The sequence below is a fragment of the Chaetodon trifascialis genome, chromosome 21, assembly GCF_039877785.1.
Source record: "Chaetodon trifascialis isolate fChaTrf1 chromosome 21, fChaTrf1.hap1, whole genome shotgun sequence".
Taxonomy (NCBI): Eukaryota; Metazoa; Chordata; class Actinopteri; order Chaetodontiformes; family Chaetodontidae; genus Chaetodon; species Chaetodon trifascialis.
The window spans coordinates 5,880,526-5,896,792 of NC_092076.1; the positions used below are offsets into that span (position 1 = coordinate 5,880,526).

Genomic DNA, 16,267 nt, shown 5'->3' on the forward strand with positions numbered 1-16,267 from the left:
CTAGTTACCTACGGAGAGATTTAAGCCCATTGCAGAGCAAAGAGGATTCTCTCGTCTGAAAAGGCGACAGAAAATCCAGGCTGCTCTACACTGGCTGCTTCTAATGTACTCAATCCATGGAGCCACCATCGGAATCGCCGACCTTCACCACCCGTCCCCACCCAGCAGGACGAGAGCTGAGCCTGATTTTAGTGCTTTCAAAACAAAAGGGATCCATCCCTCCGTTCATGGTGGGTTTGCCGCCATGTTGGCTTGTGGCATTTCTTTGAGAAGGCACAGAGACTTTTTTTTGGAAAGCACTAAAACAGACCTCAGGAAGGGGAGATGAGACACGGGATGCCTTTAACCTCTGGGGATTCATCAGGAAGGCTGCACAACGATGATGGTTTCAACAGTCGGCTCGGTCAGCAGCCCCAAAGGCAGCACTCCCATCCGTCTCTGTCTGAACTCCCCCAGCTCTTCAACATCCGCCTTTCCCCTCCCCTCCCCTCCCACCAGACCCAGGTCAGACGATGGCAGCACGCCAACCCAGCTCTTGCCGGCCCCCTGCAGTGTCAGTTCCCGCCCCCAGGATACATGCCCCTCCTCATCCCCTGCCCCAGTCCGCCCTGTGCCCGACCTCACAGCCCCGGGCTGTTGGCGGGGGCGCACAGGAGCGTATGGAGTCAGCTGGAAGTTCAGGATGGAGCTTGCTAGAAGTGACATGGCTAATTTGTGAGATGAAATGGGGGTTACTTTGTCGAGGCTGAATGGTGGTGACGTGTAAATGTAGGAAGCACTTTAGAGTCCAGACTGAATCGATTACCCTTAAAGGTGCAATATGTAAGAACTGAAGACCTGTCGATTCGATTCAAACAGAGGGCAGCGAGATCTCGACCAGAGTAACCGCTAACTGCTGCTAACTGTAGCTATTGGCTGTAAATCAGCACAGCTGAGCACCGCGGCGGGAGAGTGTTGGCTTTTACACCAATAGCATAGAAGCTTTGGACCGCTGGGACGGGAGGTTTTCAGGCCAGGGCGGAATGCTGGCGGGAAGCGGCACCAGAACCAGAGCCGGGTGAGGGGGCAACGGAACTGGTCCACAGCCTTCAAGAAAGACAGAGGCCAGTTTGACACCAGAGAGCACAGTGCGAAGGTGATTTACAGCAGTGACCGACCAGGACTCTGACTCCGGGCACTACGGAGACATGGCGAGTTCAGGAGAAACGTGAAGCGGGGTGGGAGCGTGAGGGAAGTTGGGTACGAGTACAGCAGAGTCACCCCTGGGCTGCCAGGATCTAAACCCAGCAAGAAAACCACCTTGGTGTTGTTTGACTCAGGGCAGACTGGACGCCACAGTGACTCACTATCACCACTTGAGGTACAAAGTGGTATTACAAGACAGGAAGAGCCGGGGCTAGCTGGTTAGCATGCTAACTTCAGTAGATTATCCCTGCACCTTGTTTACACAACGTCAGAATTAATGAATTCTTTGAATGTTTTAACCTCAACTTCTTGCATATTGCTCCTTTAAGTGATGCTCATGTACATGACTGTGTGCATAAAATGTGCTATCTTTGCATTCAAGCAAGGACAACACACACCCATTAGACCCTAAATGAACAGAATCTGTGTGAGTATGCATGCATGTGTGTGTGTGTGTGTGTGTGAATGTTGATGAGGATGCTGGCAGAGGCTGCATGCAGGAGTTTGTGGGTGGTAATGGGGTCCCACCCCTGTACTATGAAGCAAAGAAGTAACTGTGTGTGGAGAGGATGGGCGTGTCTCTGGGACGTACCTTCCTGAGCCAGTGAGGCCGTGGAGGAGGCGGCAGCAGCAGAGTTGGTATGCTGCCGGCCCACTATTGGACAGAAATGCTACAGTTGGGAGGGGCTGTGCAAATTAGGCAGATCTATCTCACGCTGTTCAAGCATGGACCTAGAAAGCTACAGGGTGTGCTGGCTGCAGCCCAGATACATCACAAGGTTTGATAGAAATGGGCTACAGCAAAGACGTGCACCCCTGTGGTTTCCTAGGCCCAGGGTTGAAATCATTAGCCATCGACTGACCAATTACTTAGAGGCTGAGAACAAGGCTTCAACGAAAACAAGTCACTCTCAGCAGACGGAGATAAAAACACAGATTCTTTGCAGTCACCTGTTTTTATAACACCACACTTGCCCCCAACATAAAAATCTCATAAAAGTCTAGGCTTCCCTCTCTCATAACATGCAATCGCTCGCTCCATTGGCAGCAGAAAAAAGGGACACACACACACACACACACACACACACACACACACACACACACGTACACATGAACACACACATACACCCACGCACAAACACACAGGGAGAGATACATTAGCATGGACACGGACGTAACTGGCACCCACATATAATCTGGTACATGACAGAATATCACATTTTAGCCTGCTCATATATCAGGATGCAATGCACTCATAAGAATCCGTCGTTATCGATACATCACTTCTACCGTGACTCGAAGGAAGTTCACGTTTCAATTCAGTTTGAATGTTGTAAGCAAGCAAACTCCTGTGCACACACAAACACATAGTTATTTTGAGGATGAGTGGGTGAGAGTGTGTGTGGTGAGGGGATTAAAAGAGGTGGAGAGGACTCTATCCATTCTCCTTCCTCCTCTCCCTCTGCATGCGCTGCGTGGGAGGCTGAGGGCGAAGTGCACACCCACCTGAGAAGTTTCTGGACACCAGCATGGTGGTGAGAATGGCTCCCTGGAGGAGGAGGCGGAGAGAGAAGTGAGGGAGGTATAATGAGTGCAAGGAGTTTTGTTTTATTTGACAGGATTTCAGTGCTTTTCTTGCGGACTCGCTGCTCCGTATTCATTTCTAAATGGGACAATAACATATTGTTTTTTTTAATCTTTCTGCTACTTAATCACAGTGCAGCTCCTTTCAACGGCTAAATCCAGTCAAGGCTGAGGGTTTGTTTGTTCTCCGTCAAACAGAATCTAATTATTAAAACGGGGGGGAGACGCACCATTAACAGTCCTCACATCTCCAAGTCCAATAACATGTTCTTCTATGCAAATGAATTTAAATGCGACAAAAAAGAACAACTGCTACTTGATCCATTACTTTGCATGTATGGCTCTGAATGCAAACTACGGCAAGCTGAGCTGCGTCTCGTCTGAAACGTTTCAGCGCCGCTGCTGACATGATGTTTCTGTGTCTATATCGAAGCTATACATATTTTGGATTGATATCTAAATATATTTCTTGCGACACCCTTTCTTTCATTTCACAAAAGGGGCCTAGGCCATTTAGGAATGTTACTTGAATAGAACTGTCTAAAATTGTGACATTGTGTTTAAATGAGGAGCAGATCAAAGAATTAAGCAGAACTTGAACGTCTGCTTTTAGCACTTCAGTTTTTGATACTTTAAGATAAAGTGCCTAAAAAGTATTGAAAGTTTGACACCCAGCTCTGACAACAACATATATTATAAAGCTTTATTTTTCAATGAACACAGCTCAGCACTTACATGATTGTACTAAACCTACTGCTAATTAGGTCTATAGCAATGTATGCACCAATCATAAAAGAGCTCTACAGTGGGCAGGGGATGAGCAAGGAGACTAATTTCTACACGACAAAAGGATGAGGGAACAAACTCAAGATTTAGCACATAATCAAGAGGTGGGGGGGTCTAAAAACCGACATAGGGGAAATGAAGATTTAGGGAGGAGTACCTTGAGTTTTCGGCGAGCATTGAACTTGCGGAGACACTCGACAGTTTCCTGTCTGTGCATCATGGAAGCCACTGTAGAACGGTGCTGCAGGAGGACGAAACAAGAATTAAAGAGTTATTTGAAGGCTGCAATATAGTAAGTCTCTCTGTCCAAATCTCCTTATGCACACCTATGTCCATCCTGTGTAATTCCAGGTGGGCGAGTGGATACTTACGCAGACCCAAGGGTGTTTGAGGGCCTGTTCGGCAGTGATTCTCTTGGCTGGGTTAATGGTCAACATCTGGTTGATCAGGTTCTTTGCCTCTGGAGTCACTGTGTCCCACTCTGGGGATGGGAACTGACAAAAAAAATGGAGAAACAAGTAGGTGTAACAGTTGGAAAGGAGGGCAGTAAATACGTAAAACGAATTGGAAACAATACAAGTTTCCTGGTTGGAAGTCTGCATCTGCGTGTTTCCAGCTAATCCACACCATCTGGGCACAGAGTTATGAGTTAATTTGTCAAAATTAGACCGATATGAGAACAAAACTGCTAATTTTCTTTTTGGATTAACAGAACACGTGTGTCTGTTCCAGGTCTTTAAACCATTTTTTATTAAGAGTGAATTCCCTGCAAACAGGCTGCCTGAGACTTCCCCTGTCTCACTGGAAACTGCAATGTGACTTGATTATCCAGAGACCGAGAAAGGAGGATACCCCTTCCCTGATTCTCTGTGTGTGTCTTTCTCACACACACACACACACACACACACACACACACACACACACACACACACACACACACCCCTCTGCAATGCGTCAGGGAGGCCCTGATAGGATCAATAGCTTTGGACCAGCTTTCAATTGGACACTATTAAACATTCAAAAACTGCTTAGCAAACCCCTGCACTGCACCCTTCCCAAATCTACACTTAACACACACACACGCACGCACGCACACACACACTTACATCGTATGCTCCAGCTTTGATCTGCTGATAGAGTTTGTGTTGATCTTCATCCCAGAATGGAGGATATCCCACTAACAAGATATAGAGAATAACACCTGAAAGAAAACAAAGATCATGTTACAACACTTATTATTTTTATTATCTTTCAGTCAAATCAGGCTTCGCCACTTCAGTGATACAGCACATCAAAATAAAACCAATATATCATATTCACACGCCAGCAACTTTCCTCTGACGTCACGTTCAGGGTGAGAAGCTCAAATGCTGTTTTCAAAACAGCCAACATTAGCATTCAACTACAACCTAGCTTACATTAGCATACCGTCTGATATACATTACCCGAAATATCAACGCACACCTTGCACCTCACATCTCTAAGCCTGGAAGTAAAACACACAGGATACAATCCAGCGTGCAGGGTCGTGTGTCAAAACACTCCGCTAAAGTACAGGAAACACACCCAGTGAGCGTAAGTGGTTGGATGCTAACATTAGCTGTTGTCTAACAGTTACTAATGGATAATCTAATATGCAGCTTCACACTGAAACATGGCCTGACGTCCCTCCAGATTTTACCTATCCATCGTCTTTTCAGTTGCCGATCAATCAGGGAGCAGTGAAATTATAGCGACTTGTCAGATTCCCTATGTTTTTACATCTTGCAACCCATAACACAGCATTATGACCTTATCCTTCTGATACCAGTGTGTGAGGTTCCCGTCCTCAGCGTGAGAAAGAGGAAGAGTGTCAACGTGCTTCACTTTAAAAACCAAAAAGCAACATGTGCAGTAAGAATCTAACATGTTTTTAATACTATCTGAGAGAGACACATGACCTCAGGCTGAATTCTTTTACATTTAAAAAGAAGTCTACTTCACGTGGTATTTTTTCAGATTGGTTAGTTTGACTAGAAAGAAAAGGCAGGAGTCTGATGTTTGTAACAAGCTGACTGCAACAAGTTTATTGCCCAGAGGTAAAGCTGAACACTCACCACAAGCCCATATGTCCACAGGCTTGCCGTAGGGGTCCTTCCTCAGGACTTCAGGGGAGAGGTAACCGGGGGTGCCTGCAAACCCTGCCCGACAGACGAACCAGAGGACATGGTGAACTAACACCTTTTATTAAAATTCTGATGGAGGCTATTTCTGTGCTGTTATGTGGATGCTTCAGATGATAAGTGACCTGTTGGACTCCGACGCAAGACCAGATTATGGCAGTGCAGAGTCGCAAGCAAATACCCGTTAATCATCTCGTCCCTGCTGGAGAGTCAGCCAAATGCTAGCAGCTCGGCTGCTGGCCAACACAATGGCCGAAGCATGAACTGGACAGTGTCTGTGAGCCTCTTAAGCAACACTCGCACAAACATCCTTTGGCTTTCAAACGGGCAGGTGGACGTGCATTCGTACAGACCTACAGTATGAATGAGGGCCTATTCAGCAGCGATTTGTATGCTTGAGCACAGAAACTACAGACGGAGCTACAGATCAGCTACTGGTCCGGCACGTCTGGTACGCATGTGTGTGTCACTGTTTGTGTTTTCTTACCAAACCAAGCCTGCTGGTCTCCCTGCACTTCAATAGCAAGGCCGAAGTCTGCCAGCTTCACCGCAGCTCCTTTCATCTTACTGGCCAACAACAGGTTCTCAGGCTGACACACACACACAGACACACACACACATGGTGAAGCAGAATGTAGGACAAGAGATCAAGACAGTGAGAGACAGATAGTGACAGGCACTCTTCAGCAAAGCTCGTTCTTAGAAATATCCATATTTGATGTGTTCGACACAGCTACCGTGGGGGTGGGGTAAAGGTGTGAGAAAGCGGCAGAAAGACGGAGGATGCAGAGAGAGGATGGGCGGTTGAGAATCTCCACAACGCCTTATATGGGCATGGGTTCGTAGCCATAGAAACCACTTGGGGAGTCGTTTAAGCGGCGCTGCAGACTGCATGCTAAATGGAAAGTGTACTTAGCGAGAGGCAGCATGTGTGGCGGCGTTCTAAATGGCCGTTGTTTGGGCAGTACGACATAAACGGCCGCAGTAAAAGCCCACTCAGGATAAAAGGCCAACAAATCAGACAGGCAGCGCTCGAGGTAATAGTGTTATTCTCCGACATAGTGCGCGCACACTCATAAAAAAGCCGCCCACACGCGTCTCAGACACCCCTTGAGATTGTTTTTCCACACCTGCTTGAAAAGGTGCAGCTCAATACCTATTATTATTATTGTCTGTCCCACCCGGATTATTACCACCTTAAACTGGGTTAAGTAGAAAACTGGAGGCTGCGGAGACGTGCTCTTCTTCTACCCTTTGCATCTGGGCCTATCAGCAACTTGGGACGAATCAGGCCCCTCCCCCGCTGCTCCATGGGTGGTGTGATGTCACCTGGGTTGTCCTGGCAACTCCTGAGGTGTATCTATGCCTCCCCCTCCTCTCTCATAATAGACCCCCCCTTCACCAAAGCACAAAGTGTGTGTGTTCACGTATGAGCGTGCTGTTTGAGTCCTTGTCTTTTCCTTGCCATAGGTGAGAGACCAACCCCCGCCACGTGACCATGACTCACCATCCCTGTGCTCCACATGAGCGCACACGCATGTCACAATAACACACGCAGAGTCCTGGTGACGGACAGAGAAGCCGACTGATCTGAGAACAGATAGACTGACCGAGGGCGAAAACGGTGGACGGGAGAACGACGCAGGGGGAAAACTAAAGGGGATAAAAGCAGAAATGCGGCGAGAGAGAGAGATGGAGGAACCGAGAGCCATCTGTGTGTTGCCATGGCCACGAGCAGAGGTGTGTGTGCGTGTGTGAGTGTGTGGTTGTCACGGCAACGGGCCGACACTCACCTTGAGGTCTCTGTGCACAATATCATGCTGGTGGATATGATTGACACTCTCCAAGATCTGACTAATGCAATGACTACAGAGAGAGGAGAGGGGACAAGCAGAGAGAAAGACGTGTCAGTCACTGCCCTTCATCACGAAATAAATAAAGAAATAAAACCCATTACATGCACGCCACATGATCTGCCAGCGTGTTCGCTTGGATTATGGTGTGGCTGTAACACTGAGGCATTCAACAGGAGCAAAAATCGGACACTCTCACGTATTAAAGTGCTGCTGAAAGGTTGAATTGACCAAATCCTGTCTGTATATTGTTGAGAGACTGAAATATGAACATCAGACAAAGGGGTTTTTTTTTTTTTTTTGGATATCAGCAAATATGCTGGCAAGCAACGTCGACCTTTTCCAGAAGGTGGCTGGAGCGGTGAACGGGCGCAGCTGTAAGACGTAAGGCTGCATATTCATGTTCATTAGCGATGCGAACAGCGTCGTAGGAATAGTGTCGTTTTCGGAATAAAGCCAAAAACGGGGACGTTTTGTGGGCTCGTCGATGTGGGCTTCAGGATACTGTGATGGGCCTTTTTCACAATTCTCCAAACGATTCACCACAAAAATAATAAGCAGATTAATGGATAATAAATATCCTTTGTTCATGCCTAAAATCACCTCTGTTGCACTCTAAGCCAGGAAAGCTCAACTTCAGGCTAAGTTGCGTAACAAGTATTTACTAAACACTATAATTTTTCAAAGACATAATCAAGGTACTGTAGCTTGAACAATCAATACTAAGAAACTCGAGTGGGAGGTCTTACACCACACAGTCAATAAATCTCTATCCCGGTAGCAATTTTAATAATGAGGGCGTTGATTCAGCTGCTTCTAATGCCATTATTTCTCAATTCTGGCTGGTGAGCATGTTTTCACACTAGCCCGGTGAGTGTGCTGGCTCATGGCGGGTCTTGTAAAATTCTCCTACAAGCCTGAACCCGACCACCTTATTACTGTCCTCCGCGCTGTGGTGTGAGGCTCCGCGGTCCCATTGTTCGAGGCTCATGTTCATGTCACATCTCTGGAAAGGTTAATGGGTCAAAGGTCGGGCCCCAGCCAGAGAGAGCGAGGCTGAGGCTCTCTCTGTGTGGCTTGGGTTGTGTGCGTGCTTGCATTTGTGTGTTTCCAAAGCCCTCCCTGTGTGTGCGTGAACAGACAAAGACCCCCTAATCCAATTGTACAACAGACTTCATAAGCTGCACAGCACACAGCCACAGGGAAAAGGGAGGAAGAAGTAGCGAGGATGCTTAAATGTCACAAAACGCGACAAAATAGTGAACAATTCTCAATAAAACTGATCTTTAAATTGCTCCTAATAAGAGCCAAAACCCCAAAGATACTCAATTTACGATCACATGACCCAAAAAAAAGCAGCAAATCTTCACATTTAAGAAGCATTTTTTGGTTAAAATTGGAGGCTATTTAATTTGCTATTGTTCATTTCAGTGATATGTAGTGGGAGGATGGAGATTGACGCTAGTGGCGAAAAGAAAGGCAAGTATATTATGCACTTGTTGACAGAATACGAGTTACATCCACTGCCGTGCGCCCGTGTGCTCGCACTGACAAAATGAGAGTTCATATGTTTAATGGGATTACGCTGTATGTCTGCGGCAGCGCTCGTATGTTCAGAGCAGCTCCGTGTGAGGCGCTTACCTGGCATCAGCCTCACTGTAGTACTCCCTGGCTACGATGTCTTCAAACAGCTCTCCTCCTGTCACCCTGGGAGGTGGGGGGGGGGCAGGGAGGAATGAAAGAAAGAGGAGGAGGGGGAAAGGAAGACAGAGACAGAGAGAGACACAGAGGGGGAGAGAGAGGAGCTGTTAGCATACGCAAACAAACCGCAGTCACACGCATGGATAAAATGTCACTGTGTGTGTGTGAGTGTGTGTGTGTGTGTACGGAATACACTCACAGGTCAAAGACTAGGTAATGAAAGCCTTCCTCTGAAATGCTGTCATGGAGTCTCACTGCAAGAGAAAAGGTGGGCAGTGAGACAGAGCTGGAGAGGCAGGCGTCAGGTGAAAGAAATAAAGCGCCGCTGCTGTTTGAATGTTAAACCGCCACGTAAACTGAGGAAAAGAGAGAGAAACGGCTGCGATGTGATGGGATGTGCATCCACTGGTTCGCCAATTAACCACCATTTCATGAAACCCCCTCGAATGATTACTGAAGCCGAGTGTCAGGAATGCATTTTTGTTTGGGGTCAAATTTCCGGTAGCTGGTAGTCTAGCTAACCATTGAGCAGCTGAGATTGTATTGAGGTTTATTACTTTGACTACGTTTAGTTCAGCCGCCCAGTTACTAGCAAAGAGCGGACTCCAAACTATCGTTATAACATCGGCTTCACACGGGTCGGATCAAACCGGGGTTTTGTGGTTATATGGTCTGTGCCTCACCTTAACCAGTACGTACTTACTGGACAGCGATATTAATGTAACAGTTGCTAAGCCGCTAATTTAATGTTTGAGAAGCTGATCAAAGAGAAAAGCAGATTAATGAATTATCATTTCTCACATCCACTTGCAGAGCCACGTTTTTGAGGCTGCAGGCTCTGACGCGGGACAGTTGCCGTCCCCGTTCTTAATTCTACGTGCAAAGTTCTGATTGGCTACCGTGCAAACAGCTGTCGAAGAGCACAAGATGTAAGCTACAGCATGTGAATAAGTGAAAACAAAAAAAAAAAACACATTGCAGATGTGGGCAGAGATTCAGGGATCTGGGACCAGGCAAGGAAATGTTATGTTTACCCAAAAAGAGCTGCTTCCTGATTACTGATGGAGATAAGTGAGAGTTTGGTCGAGAGCAGACAACATAAAGCGGTGATTACAGTAATGAGCCCGATCACCACAATACTGTGGTTATGCGGTAACCACCCCAGCCCTACTGTCAACAACACAGCAGCAGAATGACAAAGCAGGATCCAGGCAGCAGGAGCCGGGCATTAGAGGACGGGCCTGAGATACAGCTTAGGTTTAGTGTCAGGGAGCCACAGTTATCGTTATGTAAAATGAATATCGGTTGTATAATAAGATGAAGTAGGATGGCCCTGCAGCAAGAAACAAGAGCGACTGCTCTTTCCTCCTCCTCCCATCTTCGCGCTCTCCCTCCATCTGTCTCCTACTCCTCCTGCTTTCGTCTCTCCATCTGTCTCTTTTTTGTGCCCTCTTTTGTCCAAAGTTTGAACGCGGACGATGCCAAAAATACGTCAAAAAGAGGAGGAAAGGACAAGAGAGAGGGAAAAATCTATAAAAAAGGAGGGAAGAGAAGAGGAAAAGTAGGCGAGGGGCTAAGGAGTGCCTGAGGGGCCGACAGAAATCTAGGACATGAGGAGAAGAGAAATAAGGAGGGGTGCAGTGGGAAAGGTGTCATTGATTTTGTCATATTCCCCCTTTCTGCCGTTTAACACACATTTGTCCTCCAGACATCTCCATCAGAGCGGCACTGAGCATTTCATTCTTAAACGCTCCACATTTCCACAATAACACAATTAAAAGTCACGAGTAGCGAAAGCGGAGACGCCGAGGACACTTTTCACAAACACGTCTGACACAGAAGACGTCCGTCTCACGCCATCAGGCCGAGCACAGATCCGCTGTCACGCTGTCAGAAAGAGGAAGATGACCTTCTGTCGCCGCTCGCTCTGACTGATTTCGTCTATTAAGGCAACAATGGTGATGTCATCTGCACATCCATCTGTTCGTCACGACAGCTGCACAACTGATCTGAACCAAATTCACACCACGGCTCGCAGTGCTGAGCCGTTAGCATCTTGATACTAACACAACAAAGCGGTCTTGTTGAAATGCTGGCGAACACACAACGATGGCAGCCGTCACTTCTGCCGTACGACAGACTCGGCGTCATTTCTTCGGGTCTCTGAACTACAAAGATGTTTTACTGTCTTTATCTTCCTGCTAATATGCTGATTAATTAGGCATGCGCCGATTGGTGATCACATCAACTGTTGGTGACTGAAGGTATTTGTACAATCTGACAAACCCTCCGTCTCCAGTCTCCATATGCCTCCACCGAAGCTTTGCTCTGTGCACCGATGTCCACAACTGACAGCAGCAGTGCTGTGAGATCGGCTATAATCACGCTGAAAATGAGTGAAAGTTACAGTAGAGCATCATTTAAGACTCAACGACATGATAAATGGGAATAAGAAGTAAACCCACTGTTGCCTTTTAAATACACATGCCGGTAATTAGCTCAGTAAATCACAAAGGCAACGTGTTGGTTGTGTTGGGAGACATATGCGAGCCATAAGTTCTTTTATTTTGCTTTTTCTGCACGATGCGACGTGCGACTGGTTTGTAATTAAGCACTCTTTCATGCTCATAAATGGAGAGGAATACCGAGAAAAACCCACAAAGTGGCAGTTGCTAACCACCTTTGTGATAACAGAGAGTCAGACTTGGCTGAACTTGTCTACAGGCCTCTTATTACTCATATCCCAGTTTACATGACTGTTTGACTGTATCCTCTGGATTAGGATTTATACTCCTAAGCATAAAATCATCACACATTTTAATTTTCTGTTGTAAGAAAAGTGTTACTCTTGTTACAGAGTAGTTATCTAGTAAGACAACATGAAAAGCCGTGATTTCTTTAGGAACAAATTGACGAGCTTATGTGGGTTTCTGTATCAGAAGGTGTCAGTGCAACAATCTTAAATCAAGGTTCGCTTAATTAGCCTTTTCCCTTTTTGAGTTCAGATCAGTCTGCGGTTTCCAAGGTCAAAGATGAACTTTTACACTCAGTATTTTAATTGTGATGAACAATATTTGCGAAATTCTCACTTACAGGCACCAAATATCAGCAAAGCATGAGCCTGAATGCGACTCACCAATGTTGGGATGCTTCAGGAGACGGCAGATACGAGCCTCCCTCTCGAGCTTCTGATGGTCTGAGGAGAGAAAAGTTGCTGTTTAGACAAGTTTGGTCACAGAGCAGCGAAGCCATTGCCCGGTTAAACACCTGTGCTCGATAGCTAATTCAGCTGAAGTTAGCGTTCATGCTTTTGACGAATAAATGCTGCACGTTCAGCAGTCTGTCGGTGCTGTAGGGGGAGGACAAAATAACGGAAACACGTAATAATTCCATATTCCTGCATAAACAATGAAAATATCTTGTAGTATGCGTCAATTTTTATTCTGTTTTTAATATTTGTGCCACTTCGTGACTTTAGAGAGGCAGACAGGAAGAGTGGCAGAGAATCCAGATGGGTGCTGTGGTTATAATGGTGTGGGTCTTAACCACAAGGCCACCCGATGATACATATGCTCCAATTTTGAAAAGGTTATTGAAGTGATAAGACAGTCAGAGAAGTCATAACTTTTTACAAAGTCTTATATATGGCAAACATAGGTGTTTGTCTACGCACAGTAACACTGATCCAACTGCTTCGTCATGAAAACATACTTCCTGCGAATACTTGCTACCTGGAATGAAACTGAATTTGTCTCACTACGGCGGTTTGCTTTGTTCTAACGTTTTACTGGAGCGTCAGTCACAAACGAAAACAAACCCATGCAGTTAAATGAAGTATGTAAATGAAAATATTTGAAAAGGACGAGGTAATTTGTGTCACAAAAAGATAAGTGTTTGGTGTGTGTGTGTGTGCGCGCGAAGGCAAATATTTCAAGCCAGGGAACAAACCTATTAGCAACACAGCCGTTCGAGCTGAGTGGCCTCATTTGCCTCTGAAAGGTAACAGTCACAAGGTGCATTTCAGCTCCGGTGACCGCATGTATGGTTTTATTTAAGGTTATTGTGGAAATTAATGAGGCTGTGTGTAGCAATGGGTGCATGAGTTTGCACCTGCAAGCGTGTACGTGTGTGTGGTTCGTGTGTAAAGGGGTTAGTGTGAAGCCCAGTTACAGAACATGGTGTGTTTGCGCTTCTGGCTGGGAGGGGATGCTAGCAAGAACACACGCACGCACGCACGCACGCACTCGCCTCATGTCCAACAACCATCCTTGTTTAAGGATTTTTTCTAAAAGATGATTTTTTTGGGGCATTTTTGCTGTATTTGTGAACGAGACAGCTGGAGACAGGAAGGGCAGGGGAGGGACGGGGGGGTGACTTGCAGCAAAAGGCTGAGCTGGAATCTAACCTGCTGCAGTAAGGACTCAGCCTTGATATATGGTACACGCTGTACCAGGTGAGCTCCCGGGGCAGATTTTACTGAATCACGCAGCAGTATGTGTGCACATGTGTGTCTTCACAAGACGTAGGTGTGTCCGTCACATGACGCGGTTAAACAGCCCCCTCCCATGACTTCCGAAGCCACGCGGCTCAGGTCAGAGGTCACTTGGGGCGACTGCGCCGAAGACCCAGAATGACTCAGCGTGTGGATGTGTGTGTGTGCGTTATCGCTGTCGAAGCCAAGTCAACCCCACATCCCCGCAGTGATTACACCACACAGAGGCAGGCTCACTAAGATTTGCATTCATTTCCCCAGTGCAGCAACAGCCTGAGATAAAACTCACATGCTGTTGCTGAGCAATCGACTAACCCAACTGTTCCTCAAGCAATGCAACACAGTTCACACAGGCATAATGTAAGCGCAGCACCCCTCTCTGCATCCGCCGACACGTCTCTGTGCCCTTCCTCTGTCTGATTTCCTCTAACTTGTTGCTAACTTGGACTAGCTTTAAGCTGCAGTCGAGCTTTTTTGAAGCTCTGTCTTCTCCTCTCTAACACGATGCTACACTTTGCGCATCTACCTTCCCCTAACCTCCCCGTCGTCTCCCCCACAGGTATAGATTTCCCTCATCTGAGAGACAGACAGTGAATAAGGGAGAGACCTGAACCTCCTTCTAATTACACCGGTGACGCAGGACGGAGAGACAGGCCGAGAGAAGGAGGGAGGATTACATGGAACGTCCATTTGCTAGAAGAGGATCACAGCTCCCCGGTGTGTGTGTCTGTGTGTGTGTTTGTGTATAACTGTCTGGCCTGGTGCAGTGTCACTGCAGCACTCACTAATTCATTCAATCTCCTTATTTGTTGGTGTGAGAGTGTGTGGTAGAAGAAGACAGGAAAGAGAGAGCTGGAGGGTAATTACTGGCACTTCCTGCTGCTCTCTAATTGGCCATCTGCTTTGCCACGGGGCGGGCCTACAGCCATCTTACATCAGCTGAGGAGGATGGAGACGACCTGACACACACACACACACACACACACACACACACACACACACACACACACACACACACACACACACACACACACACACACACACACACACAAACACCCCCACCCCTCTCTCTGCCACACATGCACAAAGCTAACAACCTGACTGAAGGCTTGAGGGTCCAGTTCAGTCTGTTTTATGCAAGTTTACATCTAAATGGTTTGAACTGGGAAATAACACTTTACTCTGGACATGGTACTTTAATATTTATAACGTGACTGTATTTTGGGGGCGAGTACAGATGTTTTCAGAGGATACTAACAAAGGTGGCTCTATACCACATTTTGATTCCCCACTGATCGCAGTGTAATTGTAATCAGTAAGCACAGCCAAGTATCACTAAGTACAGTGTGAGAAATGAATAATAGATGCAACTGTAAGGACAGGATGAGCGATTATAATGAAATACTCAAAAAACAAACTGTGCACATACCAAAAACCCAGTAAAGATCCGGGTACTTTTCAAAGTCTTTGTAAGAGTCACAGTTCTCACTTTAGCTCTGGTGTGGGACCGGCACAAAGAAAGGTATGTATGTTATCTGTCTCCGGAGGTGTATGTGTTTACAGTTTAATCCTACCACTCTTGACGTAGGTGTGGAATATGTGAGTGTTCTTTGGTTCGCAGCCTTCTTACTGCAGCCAGCAGGCTCTTGGCTTGCCTTCTAGCACTGGAGAAGGATCTCTATGCACTCTCTGAAACTGTCTCTGAGATCTCCTCTGAAGGCTCTGAGATCTCCTCTGATGGCTCTGAGATCTCCTCTGATGGCTCTGAGATCTCCTCTGAAGGCTCTGAGATCTCCTCTGAAGGCTCTGAGATCTCCTCTGATGGCTCTGAGATCTCCTCTGATGGCTCTGAGATCTCCTCTGATGGCTCTGAGATCTCCTCTGAAGGCTCTGAGATCTCCTCTGATGGCTCTGAGATCTCCTCTGAAGGCTCTGAGATCTCCTCTGAAGGCTCTGAGATCTCCTCTGATGGCTCTGAGATCTCCTCTGAAGGCTCTGAGATCTCCTCTGATGGCTCTGTCCATCTTAGGGACTCCAGCTCGCAAAACCTGACCACTTCACTTGCTCTAATCAAGGATTCAGCTAAGACTGTCCCTTCGCCTTCACAGGCGTGTCCAGTCAGTGGACACATAAACTCAAACTTATTGGCTATTTGCCAGGCAAATTTTTTTCCTTTCTATCAGTTAAATCATCTCAAACCTTCACAGTACATGCGTGAATTCCAGCAAGAGTTTTTTTTTAAGCTTAAGTCAGGCCCAGTTTTCAAGCGGTATTGTATAATATGTATGTATTAACACATTGGGTATCCTACCGAGCTGCTCTTATCAATGACGGGAAGCGCGCTGCCTGACAATCAGACAGAACTGTTTCATCATTCAGCGTCGGTTTTAATATTTAATGGAGTTTTGTGCCAGTGTAATGTATTGCAAGACAAAATAATGATATATTCCTTAATTGCTATATCTGATGTGTGCGAGGCTCAAACGGGGGTACATTCAGGCAGT

The 16,267-nt window shown here is 46.6% G+C and overlaps 1 protein-coding gene across 14 annotated transcripts in view; it reads right to left on the bottom strand.

The window, feature by feature from the left end:
* LOC139350160 (calcium/calmodulin-dependent protein kinase type II subunit gamma-like) overlaps nucleotides 1–16,267 on the bottom strand; it is a 35,228-nt gene that overhangs the window by 13,657 nt on the left and 5,304 nt on the right. For 8 of the 14 annotated variants that reach the window (XM_070991312.1, XM_070991307.1, XM_070991305.1 and 5 more), the window contains exons 3-13: nucleotides 12,408–12,467; nucleotides 9,471–9,525; nucleotides 9,212–9,277; nucleotides 7,511–7,583; nucleotides 6,205–6,307; nucleotides 5,652–5,735; nucleotides 4,662–4,756; nucleotides 3,927–4,049; nucleotides 3,713–3,796; nucleotides 2,692–2,734; nucleotides 1,778–1,840 (exon numbers count right to left, since the gene is read on the bottom strand). In XM_070991312.1, coding sequence (XP_070847413.1) covers nucleotides 1,778–1,840; nucleotides 2,692–2,734; nucleotides 3,713–3,796; nucleotides 3,927–4,049; nucleotides 4,662–4,756; nucleotides 5,652–5,735; nucleotides 6,205–6,307; nucleotides 7,511–7,583; nucleotides 9,212–9,277; nucleotides 9,471–9,525; nucleotides 12,408–12,467 — 849 coding nt within the window. The remainder of the gene's footprint in view (nucleotides 1–1,777; nucleotides 1,841–2,691; nucleotides 2,735–3,712; nucleotides 3,797–3,926; nucleotides 4,050–4,661; nucleotides 4,757–5,651; nucleotides 5,736–6,204; nucleotides 6,308–7,510; nucleotides 7,584–9,211; nucleotides 9,278–9,470; nucleotides 9,526–12,407; nucleotides 12,468–16,267) is intronic. The other 6 variants (XM_070991309.1, XM_070991306.1, XM_070991317.1 and 3 more) reach the window with 1 other exon arrangement.